Source organism: Phoenix dactylifera, chromosome 10, assembly GCF_051530095.1.
Source record: "Phoenix dactylifera cultivar Ajwa chromosome 10, Ajwa_hap1_PhDact_Kaust_v1.1, whole genome shotgun sequence".
In the NCBI taxonomy this organism is placed as follows: Eukaryota; Viridiplantae; Streptophyta; class Magnoliopsida; order Arecales; family Arecaceae; genus Phoenix; species Phoenix dactylifera.
Window position 1 is genome coordinate 27717204 of NC_143199.1, and position 21467 is coordinate 27738670.

At 36.1% G+C, this 21467-nt stretch overlaps 1 protein-coding gene and 1 long non-coding RNA gene across 12 annotated transcripts; one reads left to right on the forward strand and one right to left on the reverse strand.

Annotated features, from left to right (window-relative positions):
* Positions 1–1324: 1324 nt before the first annotated feature.
* On the forward strand, positions 1325–19779 carry HK1 (histidine kinase 1). Its single transcript, XM_088705774.2, has 13 exons — positions 1325–1546; positions 2609–2848; positions 2941–3702; positions 5707–5954; positions 7021–7180; positions 9159–9285; positions 10130–10219; positions 12087–12278; positions 12360–12429; positions 12756–12798; positions 14338–14478; positions 16696–18159; positions 19415–19779. The coding sequence occupies exons 1-13, from the start codon at positions 1325–1327 to the stop codon at positions 19628–19630; spliced, it is 3975 nt and encodes a 1324-aa protein (XP_088561900.2). The 3' UTR covers positions 19631–19779.
* On the reverse strand, positions 1443–20896 carry LOC108511774 (uncharacterized). Of its 11 annotated transcripts, none has more exons than XR_016396680.1 (6): positions 20605–20896; positions 17817–17976; positions 13724–13895; positions 12247–12419; positions 1879–11607; positions 1443–1579 (listed from the first exon to the last, which is right to left on the reverse strand). It is a non-coding gene; the product is annotated as an uncharacterized LOC108511774 (long non-coding RNA). The 11 variants fall into 11 exon arrangements; XR_015969430.2 differs by lacking the exon at positions 12247–12419 and adding an exon at positions 17043–17280 and having other exon boundaries at positions 13724–13891; positions 20605–20895; XR_016396676.1 differs by lacking the exon at positions 12247–12419 and adding an exon at positions 17043–17280 and having other exon boundaries at positions 20605–20895.
* Between the last annotated feature and the right edge of the window lie 571 nt (positions 20897–21467).

The following is a 21467-nucleotide window of genomic DNA, read 5'->3' on the forward strand; positions in this document are numbered from 1 at the left end:
CGTTGCAATCGAGCAAAGCAAAATAGCTTTTGTTATGGTAACTAAAAAACAAAATTTTCGATCCATTATTTCATGCTCCTCTTTGAGATTGGTTTATCCCCACGTAATGAGTCTTCATATTGGAAGTTCGAACAGAAGAAAAGTTCTTCATACGCTCACTTTAAAAGAAAGAATGGCTCGACGAATGGGTGTTCCAAAATGCTCCATTACTAATGGCAAAGACACTGCCTCCACTTACTGGCTTCTCAGGTGGTCGAGGCACTTGCAAATTGGCAAAGCAGTGGATTTCTGATTCACTCGCTTCATTGGTACCATTCTATTCTTCTAAAAGATTTAAAAAAAAAAAGTTTCCAACCTTATTGTTCTCGAGAGACAGTTTTTAATACAACACCGAAGTTACTGGGAGGGTTGGTTTAGAGCCGACCAGAGTCACGAGTAGTTACAAGTAGGGAAGGGACATCATCATAACCTAATCTTATCTTATCGTGGGATTATGATATACTTGGGTAGCTCATAAAATGACAACTTTGCACTTGCTTTATCCTAACATAAAGGCCATGCGAGCTAAGATCTCTTTTCTAGATCCGAGTTCCGATCTTTTCACTGAAAAAGCCATCTCCTGTCAGAGCTGTGATTGGCAGCCTAGCAGGAAAAACATGGCTTGAGAATCATATTCCACATTTGCAAATCATCAGATCCTTTCATTTTAGATCTCATTCCAAGTTTGAGATCTTTTTGCTTCCAATAATGTTTCTTCGCACATCTCGTGCGCATCCATCCGGTCTTGGAGTCGAGATCACCTACAGACTGGAGGCATCAAAATGGCAAAAGGATAATGATAGCAGAAGTGTGTGTGTCTGGATGCACTACTGTTTGTAAGCCTAGTTTTATCAGCCACCTCTTTTTGGGCTCTTTCTCTAGCTACATTTACAGGTAACTTAAACCAACAACACACAACTCCCAAATCAACCATCCAATAGAGAACTCCTTCAAACAGAGGAAATCACCCTTGGCACAGTAAGTTTTAAGTCAGATAAGGGAAGGTAGTCACTTCCAAGATTAGTCAAGGTCATCGGGGTAATTTTAACGATCTCTTTCATTCTAAATTCTGTGCACCAGCCGGCCAACCTTTAAAGTATAAGAACAGTCGAGAGATTATGGAAGGAGCATCAGATATGAGCAAACTGCTTTTGGGAATTTGCTACAGGATCCTTGTTAAGTGGGAGTTGACATATCACAGTGTCAAAACCGGGCCACACTGAGCATTGCTTTACAACAATGGATACTTGGTAATGCAGAATATTTTTTCTCAGGTGGATGAAGCATGGCAGAAGGGGCACATCAGACTTCTTCAGCTGCGATGAGGCCATCGGCGATGCTCTTCAAGAAGCTCCACAACTTCATCAACTGCAGAGAGAGCAGAACATCCACCCTTCCACAGAGGAGAGTTACCCATGAGGCGGCAGAAGAAGAGGAATTGAGCTACCAAACTACTGGCTGTCTCTCCTCCTACTACAGCATCTTTGTTGCACGCCTGGCCATCATGGTAAATGGTTTAGCTGACTCTTTGGTTTGATTTCTGAAAGCAAGAAAACAATTAGGATCTTGCCTCTGAGACTAAATACATGTAAAAAGAATCATGAAGAAGATCAGTATGATTCTGAAAGTAAGTTCTATTTTCCTGCAAAGGCATGAGTATTCTTGATAAAAACTGCTGCATGACACATATGCCTGCGAACCAGCCTGGTGATTATAAATTCATCCATGCAGACAAAATCAAACAGCAGTTTGGGATTTTGAGATGCAGTAGAATGCATTCAACAATATGAAGGAAACCATGATTTTGGAAGCATAAGACAACGGGTTTAAGATAGTTACGATATAAACTGAGGGCTCATCACTTCATTGTCCATGTCTTTCAATTTCCCAATTGGCCACATATATTGATCCTCCCTGCTATACATGTAAATATACTCTCCGAAGTTTCTTCATGCAATCTGTTTTCTAGCACTGAATCTGTCTTGAATTTCAGTAATTCTCAGTAACATGACAGATCTGGTCCATATGAGGCTTGTCTGATTTCTAAATAATCTGTATATAATTAAATTTAAAAATGCCTAGTATCATGTATAAAAGGTGTTATCAAGTAATTTGCTGCTAAGGTGCAAATGAGCCATTGTATTCTTTTCCTGAATAATGAACCAATGTATTCATCCAATACATCTATTTCTTATGTCGTTTCTTTCAATAAAAGAGCATGTATGACTAAGCTATCATGAATATGTTGAGGCCTATGCAGACTCCAGTTGAGGCTCTCTCTGGGAGAAAATTTAAACTTGGATATCGATAAGGACATGAAATCTTCCATGATGGTGTCATGTTACTAACTTGATTGAAGGGTAGTTGCTCAATACAGCACATTGACCCAGTTATTGCTATCAGTATGTTACAAACTGTAAGCAAATAATTCAAGAAAGAGAAATAACAATTTTTACATAATTGGCACTCAAATTGATTTTATACTGTACCGAAACAAATATGCTTCTATAGAAATCAACATGCATGTAATATATAACTACATATTTACGTTTCTTTCTTCAAACTGCAGGTCATGCTGGCCATTTTAATTGGAATGCTAACCATGCTGACCTGGCATTTTACAAGGGTTTATACAACAAAGTCTATAAATAGCTTAGCTTATGGCCTTCGCTACGAACTTCTACAGCGGCCCATTTTAAGAATGTGGAACATCCTGAATTCCACTGTAGAACTAACAATGGCCCAAGTAAAGCTTTCTGAATATGTCATCGGTCATTATGACAAGCCATCGGCCCAAGAGCAAGTTGAGGTGGATATATTATTCATGCTTCATCATTTTGTCCAAAAATTGCGTTCCTATATAAAACACTTAAAACTAATTGGTAACTTCGATCTTAACAGCTATATCAAATGATGAAGGATGTAACATGGGCACTATTTGCAAGCAGAAGAGCTCTTGATGCAATAACCATAAGTTACAGAAATGGATTTGTCCAGGCATTTCACAGAGACCACCTGAGCAACAATACATTCTACATCTACTCTGAACTTGTAAGTGAAGGAGAAGCTCAAGGTGGCCGTATTCACAAATCTAGAGACAGAAATGCCTCTGCCATTTGGTATAGAGAAAGACTCAATCCTGTCACTGGTGAAAAAGAGGGTGATCGCAGGCAAATACCCCCAGATGATCTGATTACAATTGCAGGTCTCCCAGAAGTACGAGATGGTGCCGCTTCTTGGCATGTAGCTGTAAGCAAGTTTACAGACTCACCACTGCTTTCAGCAGCATTACCAGTCAGGCATCCTCCTGGAGGAAGCTTAATGGCAGCTGTTGGTGTCACAACAGCACTTAAAAGCGTCGGTCAGCTGATGAAGGAACTTGTAGACTACCACAGTGGTTACATGTATTTGACTTCTTTGGAAGGTTATGTACTTGCAACATCTACAGATGCTCCATTATTGAGGAATACAACAACTGGTCGGAAGCTTATGATGGCTACTGATTTGGAAGATCATATTACAAGAGCAGGAGCAGAGTGGTTACAGAGAGCGAATGGAAATAAGTTTCCAAACAATCATGAAGTTCACGCTGAGAATGTCTTGTTGGGAAATCAGCGATATTACATAGATTCATTTTTCCTAAATTTAAAAAGGCTCCCTTTGGTAAGAATTCCAAGTCTGCAGAAGACACAACGTATGTTAATTTTAAGATATGCATCTTGGCTTTTCTACAAAATCTGGTATAATAGGATTTCAATACACTGATATGACACAAGGTCTTCCTTTGAGATTATTATCCATTCTTCATCATCATCACTGTCCACATTAATAATAACTGAGACTTATCAAATTGTGATAACAACACTTATGCTACTTATCAGTATTTTATTTCATTAGAATCTTAATATTGCCACTATATTGTTAGTGAGGGGAGTCTTATACTAGAATATCTTCATAATCTTCAAGTATTCCTTGTTTGCAGAGACATATCAAGCGATTCAAATTTTATTTTCAACAAGCATGTAGATAGGCAGTATAAGATAAATATCCAGATGCAGACTGATAAAATGAGTCAAACAGAAACAGGGCAAAAACTGAGGGTCTGTTTGGATGAACTACAAGACCATGATATTTCATAATTTTCATGTATTTTGAAATTAAAAATCTATGATTTTTCCCTAAAAAAGTAATGATTTACAATATTAGGTGTTTCACATTCTATGAAATTTCTTAAAAGATCTTAAATAAAATTGGAACTTTCTATTCTGAGTAGAATTTTCCTAGTTCATGTTCTTTTGCCTGACCATCTTCCATTTTTTTCTCTTATGAGCCTTCTATTTCTAACAATAAAACATCTATATCCAAGAAAAAAACTCAAATCTCAAATTCAAGGAAAAAAAGAAAGTCATTATTTTGAAATTAAAAATCTCTGAACAGCTTTGGAGACTTACTGCGAAAGAGAAAGCCCAGTTGCACCTAAATTTGGAATTTTAGCTTGGAAATGGATGGTGCAAGGGCATTGAATTGACCCTTTCTTTTTATTTGGAGCCAACCTGAAAATCACCCAATCCAATCCAAACTTAAGATATCCGGTTAGGCTCAGATTGAAAAGTTTGACCATTTCAAATATAGATTGAATATTTGGAAAATATAAGACCCATTAGAAACTCACGACAGCCTGAAGGTGAAAAAATATGCCATTTCTCAATAGTACCAACCCTCCAAAAATTTTGAGGTAATATTGTTCTGTAGTTATAAGTTTATGTAACTAATCATTAACTCGTTGTTCAGAACAACTTAATAATGTGGCTCTTAATTAATCTTACGCAGAATATGTTATTGAGATTGCCTGCATATTGGTCTTTTTTCCTTCACATGATATATTCAGGGTATAATCAAGCAACCTAATCTACACATGTGCTCAACGGTTTGTGTTTGGGTTACTGTCATCTGCATTCACCCAAGAAAACCTCATGGATCATTAAAATAAATCTTAAACCTGATCCAACCCAACACAAATGGAAGTTGGACAAGGCTCAGATTCAATTTTTTTTATTCAATTCAGACATGAATCAGTCTTGGGTTTTGCCAAACCTTATCCAACCAAACGCTCTTGCAGCCCTATGCAATTACATGGGGAGCAAGTACTTCGCAAAAAATCCTAATAAATAATTATTGATAGGTGTCCTAAGTTAAGTTTTGATGCAACTTATAAGTACACATAATTTTTTAATGTTTTGGATGTAGAAGTTACTCCTATACATTTGATTGGATAAGACCGAGACTGGGAAAACATGAAAGGTTTAATTCAATTCAGAATCAGCAATACCCATCCACAGGTATATTTGCTGGCACCAATTTATGTGTAGAACTCAGATAGGTTTAGGACCAAAGTTCCATGAAAATGGTTCAATTAGATGACTTAAATAGGCTTTTCCTATCCCATAAATAAATAAATAAATAGGCTTTTCCTACTACAGTTTTTGGTGGTATAATATAGATATACATATAAGAATGACAAAGAAAACTTTAAAATTTGTAGAAGAAAGAAATTGATTAACTTAGCTTCAATAGAGTTCATATTGTACCATAAGTTTCATCAGTCTCTTTTGTATTTATGCTCACAGTTTTCTGTGAAAGTTTTATGATAATTGGAACTTTCTGCAGGTGGGGGTGATCATTATTCCAAGAAAATACATAATGGGAGATGTTGACCAAATAGGATTTACAACATTGGTTATACTGATATCTGCATCTATTTGCATTCTTGCTATTGGCTGTGTTTGCATATTGATACTGACAAGTGGTGTCTCAAAGGCAATGAAACTGAAAGCACAACTAATAAGTCATTTAGATGCAAGAAGGAGAGCAGAGGCATCAAGCAACTACAAAAGCCAGTTTTTAGCAAACATGAGGTGATTAAACAGTTAATGATTATCTTGCAGGATGATATCATATATGATCTTCTTATTATTGTTAAAAGGTTTGAAACTATTTGTTGCTTATAGAATAAATTTTTACATAACATACAATTTAATATGGCACTATGCACAACTGCCTTTGCCATGTAACTTTTAAATTTATTTTACCAAGTTTTAGTATCCAATAAATCTCAAGCAGACACTTCTTACAATCACCATCATTGATTTAATATTCTTTATTCCATAGTTATGCAATTTTCAATCCCACAATCTCCGAATTGCAGTAATCCTGGTCACTGAGTTGTGGACCTGAATCTAGTCACTTGTTTTTTTCAAAGAATGCATCTCGAATGTTCCAGATTTACAAAAGGAGAACATATTGACTTGTACTAGAAATTATTTTGCAATCTTGGACAAATGCTGTATAAAAGAAATAATTTGGTTCTTTTTCATCTTTATACACATTGTATCTACATTTATGAGAGTATCTATTAAATTTGTAAACATGTATTTTTTTCTGAATGCATTTCTCTATTCTTTGAATTTCTGGTCGAATTTTACCCAATTGCAAACCTATGTCCTCCAAGAAAATAACCAGATGCTAGATTTGTTACTTCTCATTCAAAATACCGAACTCTCTCTCTCTCACTCTCTCTCATATACATGAAAGAACCTAGAGACTTTCCGTGATACTTCTTTTTTCATTTTTCAGTTATGTGTGTTCCCTTTTAATATGTTGGGTCAGATTCTGAGGCAAAGCCTTTCCTTTTGAATGGTTTCCTTCTTGCACCTTTTCACCATTTCTAGCATTTTTAGTTGCTTTCCATCTCAGATGAACTAGTAAAAGATGATGGCATGATCTCATTTGCACTAGTTTTAGTCATATTAGAACAAATTTTGCTGCCGGCGATATCATGACACTGAAAAATTATCAAGCATAATCTGTTTGTGCACTTGAAAAGTTTTTGCTAGCTTAGTTGCTCAAACCAATAAAAGCTTGTTCTATAAATTCATCACTTTTATGCTGTCTACTTAACAGTTTTGTTCTTTTATTCTACAGTCATGAGCTGCGAACACCAATGGCTGCAGTAATTGGGTTGTTGGACATTCTTATATATGATAACTGTCTTACAAATGAGCAATTTGCTACACTTACACAGATTCGCAAATGCTCAACTGCTTTACTTCGGCTTCTCAATAACATCTTGGATCTCAGTAAGGTAACAATAGTTCAATTTATGGAATTGTTTCTCAGAGACAGAAAGAAAGAGAGAGAGAGAGAGAGAGCCGTAGCATTTATCATAAATTCCTTTAGCTTTCTATTTTAAAGCTGCATTTTGTTTTCTGGTACATTCTATTATTGTCATTCCAGAATGCACACATTACTAACAATTACTTGGAATTGTAGTATTGTCAGATCAGAACTTGCGTTTCTGAAATTCTTGATTAAAAAACATAAGCATACTTGTTTATCTTATATATAAATCATCTCCATATTCCTTTCACTTTTATCCTTTTCTATTCCATCTCATTACTAGCCATTTACCAAATTTCCTTCTCAGCAAAGCAGATTAGTGTTATACAATAGTATAAGCTTCTTAAACAGTTAGTTCTGGTGATTTGACTTAGTCGTTAACAATGTATACATCATGAGGGCTGCAAGCTAGAAAAAACTTAGCATACCAGCTAACCGAGTTTCTATTTCGACTCCAACTACATAGCCACTTTTAAAAAAACAAAAATAACTATTCTCAAAACAAAAACGTCAATTAATTAAGGCCTAGAGTTATGCACCTTTTGGACCTTCTTCAATGTTACACTTGAAGAACTACCATTAGGTCATCCAAGAGTGCCAAGAGCTGGAAGCACTTAAAAGATACAAATGATTTTCAAAGTAATTTATCCCTCTTATAACAAAAAAGCTGTTCCTAAAACATACTATTAATTTAATGAAACTGTCACTTGTCTAAACCATCTCACCATCAAGAAAATAGATGATTTTTCAATGTAGTAAAATCAGTTAGAGAAAAAAGAAACAGGGATAAAAATAAATCCTCATGCTACCTACCAAATGCACAAGTAAACATCCAGGTTAAAGAAGATCAAGAAAGACAACCATCTAAACATCAACAAGTAATGAAAGAGTAACAACTCTGTTAAGTTTCTAGTTGAATCCATTTGATTTCTAAAAACAACTTGAAATAAAACAGTTTCCTGATGGGAATTTAACACTTTTGATGAATCATGAATCTGATTGCTCCATCTTCAGGATTCCTGCTTAATTCATGCTCTCTTTCGAAAAAAAAAGTTCTGCAGTGTTCTGACACTTTTCTTCAACCTCCAATTATGGCACCAGAACTTGCGCATATAATGTCCTATGTTTTCTCTTAACTATGAAGACCCACTTCATTGCAAGGTTTACTTCTAGGTGCCAGAATCAAGAGCGGACGGAAGAGTGCTGGTGTGGGTTTGGGGAAGTGGATATCTGAAAAACACTTACACTTAGGAATTATGTGCGAGCTAGAGATTTCAAGAACAAGTAAGAACATGATCAAGCAACATCTAAACTTTTCAAATTAATGAATCCACATGCTTTAGCCATTTCCAGAAATATTAGATATATCGGATTGAAATGATAAAGTTTATATACTAACATGTTAACTAACCCAAGCTAAGAACTGTACAAATAAAAATAAGACATATAATGGGATTTTTTTGCAGCCAATATAGAAGTTCAGTTTGAAAAATTCGCAGGCAACAGGATTTGGGTCCCCTGGCTGGCAGTTGGCACCTCTCTCCTCACTGAATGTGCTGGGGAGAGGTTCCAGGTTTGAACCTAGATGGCAGCATACCCACCATATTTTTCAGAAAGAAGAAGAAGAAGAAGAAGAAGAAGAAGAAGAACTAATAAAAAAGGAATGTCACAATAAATTGATACTGGAGTTGTTGAGAGAAGCCCCTATATTGTATTGTACGTAAAGTATATCAAGATAAGTATGATTTGGCTTCAAATATTGATCAATGCATCGAGCCTTTTGTTAAGAAGTACTACCAGTCATCTTTTTAATCAACCAACAAGACTTTTATAACATGCATATTTACCGTTGACAAATTTTTCCGTTCATGTCCTCACTTATTATCTAAGACGAAATCAGAGTCAGACAAGCCATTTAATAATAACCCATAATGTCATTGCAGGTTGAATCTGGAAAGTTAGTACTTGAAGAAGCAGAGTTTGACTTGGGGCGAGAACTTGAAGGACTTGTGGATATGTTCTCAGTGCAATGCATTGACCATAATGTGGAGACTATACTAGATCTCTCTGGTATGCTTACTAATTTTAAATTAGAGCTCCAGAAAACATTTTATAAAAGTTTGATAATAAATAAACATCATAATTTTAAAAATAATATCCTTATTAGATACAAATAGTATGAAAGTTGAGAATGCTATCCTTTAGAAAGTATTCCTGATCTGAGTCAATAAAAAGTTTAGATATTGCAGTTAGCCATTTTCAAAGTACCAAATCTATGGGTTTTCAACAGCCCCATGTACTTGCTGGTCCGTTGTTGTGCCAGAATAACTTTCCAACCTTGAGATATAGGTATGTGCTTTACAAAAAAATGGATAATTTATAATTTTTTCAAAAAGGGGAATCAATGGCAGTACAGGGACATTCATTTTTGAATTAAATTTTAGGACTAGTCTAACGGGCTGAGCTAATTGCAGTCAAAGGTTTGCCGAAATATCCCGACCAAGTGATATAAGATATCAGGATCTTCTCTTACACCTTAACTTCAAACATTATTATATAAGAGCTAAAATCTACAGAAACTACTCTCCCAATTAACTGATTTTTTAAAACTAATGATGAAATTGACTGCCCGTGGGAGCTGCATTACTTGGCGTTGCTTCAAAGAACAAAACGATTGGTTTTGATACAAAAGATAGTTCAAAGTTCACAGGGGGTTTAGTATAGATACCTAATGTGGCATATTATAGTTTATTTATTTGACCAAAATATCCATCTGAAAGAGTTGAAAGGCTGTGTATAAAAAGGAAAAAAAATATAACTAGTTGTGTATGTATTAACTTCTGATTTTTCAGGGGTACTGCCTCAATTTGCATTATCATATTATTCACTGCCACATGCCTAATCTTTTTTGTAGATGACATGCCAAAAGTAGTTCGAGGAGACTCTGCAAGAATAGTTCAAATATTTACAAATCTCATCAGCAATTCCATAAAGTTCACATCAGGTTAGTATCTTACATCAGCCATGAATCATATTCCCGCATTTACTCTTTATATTAGAAAAATTATACATGAATTTTGATAGAAATGAACACGCCTTATTGTCTTAAGGAGATCTATTGGCATTTTAGCAAAACAAGAGAGATGAAAGATGGGAATAGTGGAACAGAAACAAAATTGGAGGGCAAGGTCCATTCACTTTTTTCATGCATGGCAACTTCTCCTCCCCCCCCCCCCCCCCTCACCAACAAAAAAACGGCCCCTGTTTACAAAGGGAGGCTACATTCAACTTCTATGTTCTATCAAGATAATTATGTTCTATTTTAACTCCAACTAGCTTCTACCAACTTCTATCCAAAAAGAGAAGCTAATTACTGACTATTCCAACCTCATCTAAAAAGAGTCTTGATAAAGATGAAAAAGAAAAAGAGAACAACTCCATAAAGAACAAACAAGACAAATAATTCCCAACCCCCCCAAATCATGATAAGATTTCAAAGATAATTCAAATCAACATCTAACAGTATCAACAAAATTTGGATTTCACCAGTTTTTATTTTCTTTCTATGTTAAATGAGCAATATTACTGCAAAGGGCTCTTTTTGTGCTAAACCAATTCAGATAAGTAGATATGTCACCATACTTCGCATGATTGCCTAGAATAAAACCTTCTGTAAGTTTTCCTGTTCTCTGTAAGGAATAGTAGCAATCTTTTTATAAATGCATTTTGCTTCACTATATTTTTTAAAGACTTATAGCACCAGAATCAACAGCAACTCTTTCAAGAAGAAAGTTTTATGAATAAGCATAGAAACTGGTCATGAATTGCTAATACAGAACATCAACATCTGAGCCCTATTGACCTATGTATGAAAATTAATATAAAAGGAAGATAAGAGCAACAAGCGATAAGCAATCTCCGGTAAGTCAATATATGGAGATTGACAAAGCAACAAACGAGCATTATGTGAGTTATATAGGAAATATCAGCACATAATATATTAAACAGAGACGCTGTTTACAAGCTTTTGTAGTGATATTATGAAGTGAGTCACCATCAGTGAATCAGAGCTCATTTAAGTAGATTCCACAGTGCAGCTATCAGTCAAGAAACGCTAGAGATTTGATATACTTGTGTAAATTAGACATGTAGAATAGACAAATATCCCACAGAAGAGTAACAAACCACACAGCTAACAAGAAACAAAGTGATCTTGGTTTTACAAATTATATAGGCTTCAGAAGTGCTCCTTGGCTGGTTGAAGCAAATAGTTTTGTAATGATTATTTGATTCTTTTGTAAAGATTGATGACTTCACAAAATCATCATGATGTCTTTTTTGTTCACGAACAATTTGAAGGAGATACTTGCTACTGATTTTCTGCAACCAAGCCTGAAAGAACAAAAGAAAGGTGATGTGTTACAAGTAGGATTTTGAACATTTAGTAAAGCTGCAAGATATCATACCATCTATCCTGAAGAAAAACATTACTTTATCAATAGCACAACACTTGAACAGTAACTAGCTAAACAAGAAGCAACATAGTGGAGCAATTTATCTAAACCCGACACTGTCATTTTAATGCCGCATCTATGCAACTGAACACCATTCCAGGTAAAAATTCTCAGAAGATCACAAAATAGTCAACTTAATTAAAAATCCAAAATTCTGCTGATGTTTCTATCAGCAGATGTCTCCCCCCTCCAGGAGCATAAATGGGTCAGCTTTAGGTCAGATCAAGAAAGATCATGCCTAAACCCAATCCTAAACCCTATATACTGATTGGTTTCGGATTCGTTTCAGATTTTCCTTTCAGGGTTCAATTTGGGTTTAGAGGTTACTAACAGACATCATATTTGAATGGGTTTCAGAGGGCCACATTATTTTGCGTGGATGGTGTGAAAGCTCAAATTGTTCAAGGCAGCCTGAGGGTTCCAAAGATCAAAAGATGTCACAATGTGCACCCAGAAACAAATTAAAGCAAAATGAGAGTATTTTGAAAAAGGAGTACCAGAAAAATGATAGAATTACTCTGTGGTTTGAAGTTGAAGACACAGGCTGTGGTAAGCAATTATTCCTCATGCTGGCCATCTCCTGGTGATTGGTGAGACGAAGCTAGTAATTTGGAATCCAATGCTTTGCAGGAATTGATCCGAGCAAATGGGAATCAGTATTTGAAAGCTTTGAGCAAGCTGATCCATCAACTACACGAACGTAAGCAGGTTAACCTATATCCTATTTGTGTACTTTGTTTCAAATACTTTATCTTTGATAGTGTCTAAAGTCGATATTCAATAAGTACATGAATCAGGGCATACTGCAACATACCGGTTCAGCACCGGTACATGGTATAGAGGGGCGTACTAAGACTTGGTACGCTGAACCTTAACTCATATCGGGCGTACTGACACAGTGACGGGGGGGGTAGCACCAGTACGGGGCTCGATACCGAGATGGCGTATCTTGACATGGATCATAGGTTAAATAAATAGTGTATTTCTAATATGAGAATGTTTTTTGTTGTTTCTTATCATTTGCAGGCATGGAGGAACCGGTCTTGGCCTATGTATCGTGCGCAACTTGGTGAGTTAAACATCGCTGACATGACTAAAATGAATTAAAATTTTATTGGCACATTCTAAAGTAGTTTTACAGAGTCAAGCAAAAAAGCAAGAATGAAGGTTCCAAATTATAGGATTCCTTGAAATCCAAACAAAGCACTATCAAATTTTGATATTTCAGTAAGAAATTCAAAGCATCATCATAAGTTTCATTTATTTTAGCCAATGAACCTGGATAAAGGTGAAATGCAGGCAGCATCACCAATATCCAAGCTGAAACATGATTTAAAGTTGATTCCATATGTTAACAAGATCTCACCTCTAAACTACCAAAAACACTTGTCACATAACAGGGAAAGTGGTTCCACAGCAACCAATACTAAGCGGTTTCATGTTGAGTTTTTCAATTTTTCCCGATAAATGATTAGCTAGAAAAAGATTTTTTTTAGTGAACGTGTCACAGTTGATTACTCTTTTTTTTACATTTTAAAGATTGGCATTCTATGTCTCAATTTTTTCTGTCAAAATCATTTAAAATGGATGATATTCAAACAGAATGATCATAGGTGGTATTGAATGCTTGCAGTCAAAGTTTTAAAGCCAGCACCAGTACCCATGCCAGTCACCAGCTGGTACAGCACATGTTATTCTTGATACAAAACACAGGCCGACACAACTTGTGGCACGACCAATTTTAGCTTGGCATAGGGCTTCATGCTTTTCTTCGAAAAAACTATTTCTAGTTAGGTTGGCCATATTTGAAGCATCAAAAATCAAACTGTTATTTTATTGCAGTCATCTAGCCTTATACATGTGTATACATGTTAATATATATATAAGACAAATATTGATGAAATTCCAAGTCAAGCACTATATTTTTTTTTGGTGATCAAGTCAAGCACTACTAAAAGAAGCATTCTAGTTGAAAAAATTACTGTTATGTACACCTTATGGCTCGACGCCGAGCAAAACAAAGCAGCACCTACAGGTGCAATTGGTATCTAATGATACTGCTCCATTCCAAGGAGTTCAACGCTATGCAATTGCCTGGAGTTGGTTCATTGTTGATACAGAACCTGCTGGCTGGCAGCGAGTGCATGGCCGGCACCCCAATCCTTGCTTGAGAGATTCAAAACCATCAATGCATAAACATAAAATTTCTTTAAAAAAATATTCTGCATTAGAACTTCATTCACCAACAACAGAGAGGGAATTCATTATTAGTAATTTGACATAGCCACTAACTTAAGGAGATTTTAATCATTGAGATACATTGACAGAATCTTGGAATCTGTTGAATTTTTAGATCATAAAATCACAGAGGTCTAGAACAAAGATATTTTCATCACTTGTAATCAAGATGAATACCTGCCACTACTTCAAGAAATACTGCTCATATTCTTTTAAGAATGGATAACTGGTTTTCCATGCCATAGTCGCATAAAAGATGCTTTGCAAATTAAAAAATTAGCATATGACATTATCTGTTTCTACTTCTGTCATGAAACAACTTTTCATCTCATGGAAGATGCTGAAGTTTGTATGCAATCATTGTTCCTAGGTAAACAAGATGGGTGGAGAAATAAAGGTTGCGAAGAAGGATGGTCAGGGGACCTTGATGCAGTTATATTTGGTCCTTGGAATGCCTGAAGATGGCACTGTAAATAGCTTCCAGACAGAATTTGGCAAGTATAGTTTAAAGGTAAGTAGCCTAATCAATATACCTAAATTACCTAAATTCTTCTTCATTTTCCTAGCATACTGATTTTTCTCATCAGAAACTACCCTTTTGCCACAAATACATCCCAACATTTTTTTAAAAAAGAAAGGTAAGATTGTTGACTACTGGGTAGTAATCACATAAGAACTGCATAAAAGATGGTTGAATCCATTCCAATAAAAAGAAAAAAAAAATCAAATGTGTTACTATGCTGCCTTCTGCATGACATTACATGCAAATAAACCTAATATGGTCCATTTTTTTATATATTTGACTTATATGTGGCTAACTTGTTAGAGAAAAGGAGAAAGAAAGTGAGGAGAGTATGTTTGGTCGCCAAAAAAAATCCAAAGGTTGCAGTTACAAGATAGATATTATTGCTTCTTTTAAGGAGAGTGCGAAGTAGGATCAACATCTATAGAATCTACAGCTGTTCAATTCTGTAGCAAGCATGGTACAACATCTTAGTAGCAGGCAAGTATGATTATCAATGGAAATACAAGACCAAGAATTAATATAATCTGGGCTAAGCAGAATATGAAAATCCATGTAATATGCCACAGGAAGGAAAATGTTAAAAAGCCATGGAAAAAAAGAAGTGACTCAGCTCAAGAACTAGCATATGTATCCAGGGAGAGTTTGAAGATTTGAAGAATGCTAGATGAAGGAAAAGCAGGTAATATCACAATATTCAAAAAACATAACCTAATATTTCAGATATGCTAGTTACATCACAAATAAGAAACGAAAAATGAAAATAGATATGACAGAGCAAATAAGACGATTCTACATGTCCCTAAAAACAAAAAGAGCGGTCAAGTGGCGCAAGGCTCCTGTCATTGCAGGATCTGGAGAGGGTCAGATGCATGCAGCATTATCCTGCATGTGAAGAGGCTGTTTTCATGCTTCAAACCTATGACCTCCAGGTCATAATTAAGTGAGCTTTAATAGGTCAATTAATAAAAATAACATTATAGGATAACTTATGTGAATATTTACAGTATTGAAAGCATGTATAGGCTTCAATATACAATGCAAGAGCTACTTATGAGGAGACTCAAGAGGTTCCCAGTTGCTCTAGGCTAGACAAAGGATTAGATTTAAGACCTGATTTTGGATACTTGTCAAGGAAGCAATAACTGCAATTTTCAAGATGAGGCACTTCAATGATATGCACCACTCAAATACCAAACCAAACACCTGGATACCTGCTATCCAATAAATCTGCTGAAAAACTGTACTCTGAATATCAAAGTATATCTAGAGAGGAGAAAGCATATAACAAAGAATACAAGGCACTGGAGCCTAAGAGAGACTAGGAAGGAAAAGAAGAAAGATGGGAGAAAGAAGTGATGGTAGATTGTGGGGTGTTCAGCCTTTTCACTCTGGCTGAATCCTTCGTTTCCATCACTTAGTTTCTTGAGTGGTACTCACAATTAAAAGACCACATGGCATCCATAATCTAACAATCAAGCCTGGTCAAATATAGGTGTCACAAGCAAAAGTTAAGGATCAACAACATAATAGCAAAATAGTTGAGTCCTTTTGTTATCTTTAGGATAAGTTTCAGATGGGAAAAAGTGAAAAGAATGTGTCAATTCTAAACATAGAGATGTAGAGAAGAACAGATGGATTTTGGATGAAAAGATGTGAATTTGGGAAGCATATATGATATACATAGTAACAGAGAGATTTGTAAGATGATGGATGTGCATATCCAACAATCCATCTGCTAATTTGTTGTGTTTACGACGAACATCTTAGGCTGCATTTGAAGGTTTTAAATTTTTAATATCTTTTTTCTTGATTAAAAATTTTCTGATTTTGAAAGTTGAGTTTTTTCTTTTGTGGAGGTGTTTGGTTTCCAAATCATAAAAGTCTAAAATGGAAAATTATAAGACGATGGGGAGGAGAAAATCATGAACTTCGAAAATTCCACTAGAAGCAGAAATTTTCAAATGATGATTTCATGGACTTTATGATTTTTTCTAGTATGGAGAAATGTGCAGAATTTTAAAATAATGAATTGTAATATCTAAAATCACAAGAAACTCTTAAGAAACACTATTCTTTGTGCTCCAAAAGTTTAAGGACAGTAAACATCAGGGGTAAATTCCCCACAATATTTACAGAACTTCAACGTTCAACATCTCCCAGGTTGTCTCCATGGTAACGAGATTTGGTGAATAACTTGTGCAGGTCTTGCTGGCATTACATGGCAGACAAAGCAGATTTGTTATGTCCCAGTGGTTGAGGGAAAAGGGGGTTTTCACATGGGAAGCATCTGAATGGAATGGACTAACCCAAATCCTTCGGCAAGTTTTCCAAGAAAATATGGAGTGTGCAACAAGCGAATCATTAAACATGAGCAGAATGAGAGTCGTTCACAGGGAAACCAATCTTCACAAAATGGGAGGTTCAGATATTCTCATTGTAGTGGACACAGCGCTGCTAGACCAAAGTACAAACATATGGAATCAGCAGCTGATTTTCTTAGAGCAATACTGCGGAAAAGCAAAATTTGCATGGGTGTTAAGCCATAATACCTCCAATGCCATCAAGGTGGAGCTGCGACGGAGAGGGCATTTTTTGATGATTAGCAAACCATTATACAAGACAAAGATGATCCATATCTTGGACGCTGTTGTAAATGAGGTAAACTTCAAAAACCAAAATGGTAGGAATCTGTTAAACTCAACCATGGATGAAGACTTGCATGAAAGCCATGAATTGGATTCCATTCATTTTGATGCTATCAGTTCAGATGATTCTGACGCATCCAATCTAGATAAACAAAATTCAAAAATGAATACATTTTCTAGTGAAGAAGAAATAATAGAAAGAATGCCAGAATCTCATCAACCTAATTCTAATTCAAGAAAAATGTCTACTCAAAGGGTCTCCCTGGATAAAATTATAAAAAACCCCAACATTTCATTGGCAATGGAAAACTCACTAAATATGTCAGAAGATTTCATCGAAACTGACAAGCATGGAAATAAAAGCATGGACTATTCAAGTCGGTATGAGTATAAAGACATCAAAAAGAGCATGATCAGTTCAATAAATGACAAATTACAAGATATAAAACCCCATTCAGCAGTTGGCAACAAAGACGCCTTTCTTAAGTTGAATCAGCTGCACGATGAAGGAGAAAGCATGATAGAGCAAGAATATCCATGGAATGCCAAGCCTACTTTGTATGACAAAGCAGAAACCAAACAGAAAATGATGGCAAAAACAAATGTGGCATCATCAGGTAATACCCATGCAGAAGGAATGGAAAAACAACTGAGCACAGAAAGGTTGACTGAACTTACTTGTAGAAGTTCAAGGCTCCTTAAAAGTCAGGATATGCAGTATAGTGTGCATAAGGGTGACTGTGTAGCTTCAATAGTTCCAGATCAAAATCCTCTTGAAGGCTTACATATACTACTTGTAGAAGATAACCAAATACTACAGAGAGTTGCAACAGCCATGCTGGAGAAAAAAGGAGCCAAAGTTACAACTGCAGGAGATGGAATGCAGGCAGTAGATGCTATAAAATGCATGTTATGTGCAGAAGAAATTAAAAGACAAAATTCAAGTCATAAAGGTGGTGTTGCAGGACTGAGTGAATTGCAAACATATCCATCATTCAATCTGGTTCTAATGGATTGTCAGGTATCATTCTTATGATAAGCTTTATGTTACACATTCAGAACCTTCCTCTCTACTACCTTTCTCTTTTTCCAAGTTTATAATATGGAAATGCTTGATTTATGTTTCTCTAATACCTTTTTCTATTTTCTCAAATTTATACATGTGAATGCTTGATTGAAGGTTTCCTTTTTGTTTTAGCCCTTTTCTGTAGCCTCCCTATGTAGTGTAAAATGAGTGCTCTGGAAACTGAAATTGCTTGTGAACTCATATCAGAGTCAAATAAGGTCAGACCTAATCATGTTAACTAACTCATTTAATCCATAAGTTAAATGATTGGGATTGTAAACCATTCTGTATATTGTAACTTGGTTTGCGTGATGTGATGACTCTTTAGTAGAAGTTTTATATTTTCATTCTTGAAGATATAGTCCCATCTAGGACAAACAGTACTGGAGGGACAGATTTATCATGCCAAACTTTCAAATAGCCATTAGGAGTCATGATACCAAGCGGAGCTAGCAAAAGAGGATCAAACTCACGCAATAATATTTTCACAAGAAAGACAGCCAATTTTGTATTCATATTTTTGTTTGTAGACATAAAAGGTATGTCTTATCCTATCTTGACAATAAAGATGTTAACCTACCACTAGAATCTCAAAAGCTTAAGCTGTTAAGAAGGGCTCAATAATGTATATCAGGCCTTAATGCCTCCCCCCTTCCACCTCATGTGCGACCTGGACCATGCGCATGAAGCCACAACCTAGTCAAGAATGAACAACTCAACCAGGAATGAATGAAAGAGGAAAGAGTCAAGATGATAAAAGGATATTTTTGGCTCAGATACCATGTTAACTTACACTAGATCCCAAAAACTTAAGCTGTTAAGGAACAGGTCATTGAAATATATCAGACCATAACAAAAGTAATGTTCAGTTCTAACATGGCTCTTCCTGAAATGCTCAAGAAAGATAATACACATGAATCAAAATTATGATCCATCGATAGAACAAAAAAGGTTTGCATGGTGATGTTTTCTAAAAACAGAGTACATAAATCCAATAATCTGATTTCCTCTTCTGGTCATGCCAACCAATCAATCTTCCTTTTGCACTCCTAAAAATGGATAAGAAAACCATGATCTCCATACTATAGAAGATCAATCAGACTTAAGATGTGTAACACACCCTGAGATGTCCATATAGATACTTTAATTAATATCTCCTGCTGGCAATGGAGTGAAATTTTAAAGTCGGGTTTGTGCATGAGGATTGCAGATGCCCAAGTTGGATGGCTATGAGGCAACAAAAGCAATCAGAAATCTCGAGGCAGGAACTGGTTTGCATATCCCAATCATTGCAGTGACAGCACACGCAATGTCATCAGATGAAGCCAAGTGCTTGGACGTGGGGATGGATGCATATCTGACAAAACCAATTGACAGCAAGTTGATGGTATCTACTGTTCTCTCACTGACTCAGAGAGATGTTTGACAGAGAACTTGTCATTGTGAAAGAAATGTTTAAGCTTTCAATTGTTAAAGAGAACAAGTTTTATTCATAAATCCTTCAGCAACCAATAGTATCTTGTACAGTTACAAGCAATTATATTTGAAGACGACTGCAGATATTGCATTGCAAAACTCCTCACGACAGTGATTGAAAATTTCTAATTTTGGTGCCTGGAGTTGTGGAACTGTAACAAAACGTTGGCATCAAATTTTTGTTGGCTGCTGCTTCTTGATGAGCCTAATTCTATGGATATCCATCATATTCAACCAGCAGGCCACTTGAAACATGAATGGTACTGTTTAATTCCATCTATCAGCAGATCTTGTATACTAACTACTGAAGTATGAGCACAAACATAAGGAAAATTCTGTGCATCCAAATTCTAGTGATTCATCAATGGGTACAGAATTATCTTCTCACGCATTCAACAAATGCAACTGAGGTTTCCTTAGTCAATTTCGCAACCTATCTTTCCACAAACTACTAGAATACGTTTTCTGAAAAATTAGGTGCCGGACAACTTATCCGCTTCATTATTATGGAAGCTGAAGCTAATTTATGTAAGAAAATATAAAATATATAAATAAATCTACCTCATCCTATTAGCTCAAGCTTTTGGGACAAGCAGTGATTTTAACATGGCATCAGAGCAGAGCTCCTGAGTTCAAACCCTGTCTGCGCACTCTTTAACCTCATTATTAAAAATTTCACATGTTAGGCTGATTTTAACAATCTAGATATCAAAATAGAGAACATGATATGATATTGGCTTAGAAATGTGAAGGACTGAAGGTGATCCAAACCCTGCCTATTAGTGCATAGAATAAAAGAAAAAAAAAGAAGATCATTATGCAGAAACTAATCCAACTGGTACCCTTAGCCAAAAGAAAAAAAAAAATGCCTCGGTCTAGGATGAAATCTAAGCAGGGAGAGAGATGGGGGGTGAGTGGTGGTACCGAAGCTGGTGGCATGAGAATGGAGATGGGAAGAGCTCCGAGGAAGCTAGCGGAGTCGCATTTCCTAGGGCACCACGGCGAGTCCCCTGGTTCTCAACCGCCGTCCTGCAACCCCTTTGTGCGTGCGGGCGCGCGTTTGAGCGTGCATATGTAGGCCTGGCTGAGGCCAAGCGCGTATTTAGCGCCGCGGACTCACATTGGGAGAAGGAAGGCTAATAAACTCATGCGATTTCTCCTTGAGAGTGAGAGAGATCCATGCAAAGCCCGGATCCTATTCGATCATCTTGGCTTCTCTCCATCTAAGTATCTCTCATTAAATAGCTCGTATACAATGGGCCTAACTATGCCCCTTTCCACATACAGCCTAAAAACTTACAAGAAAGGCGAGTTCAAACTAATAAATTTATGTGGCATCTCTTTTATTAATCAATATAAATTATAACATTAGATCGGCCTGTTTGGGACCGAGATTGATAACTTGTAGTCTCATGCTACTGTGTATGGGAGAGAAAGCATCAACGATTACAATCTCATATGATGAAGGCATTTCCATTTTTAGCTGCCATGCTCCTCTTGTTTCTTTGCTTGAGCACGAGGGAAAATTATTATGATGTAGCTTTATCAACAAGGAGATTATATACAAAAAATGATGGGTAGCCCAACACTTCATGGCTGATGATGCTTAGGAGTATGGATGAGGGTAGGATAATGTCATGATAATGCATATGCAAAGCAAGGTTTTAAAAATGATGCAACTTGTGCTCGATAGAAGAATTCGGACTCAAGAACCACAAACGGTGGTAGTATTGAGGCTTCAAGCAAGCTAAGTCTACTTCAAGCTTGGCCTGTTTTGTAATTAAGCT

Coding starts and splice junctions, on each gene's coding strand:
- HK1 (XM_088705774.2), top strand. CDS start 1,325: ATGGCAGAAGGGGCACATCAGACTTCTTCAGCTGCGATGAGGCCATCG. Junction 1,547..2,608: donor TTGCACGCCTGGCCATCATG/GTAAATGGTTTA, acceptor TTCAAACTGCAG/GTCATGCTGGCCATTTTAAT. Junction 14,479..16,695: donor TTGGCAAGTATAGTTTAAAG/GTAAGTAGCCTA, acceptor TAACTTGTGCAG/GTCTTGCTGGCATTACATGG.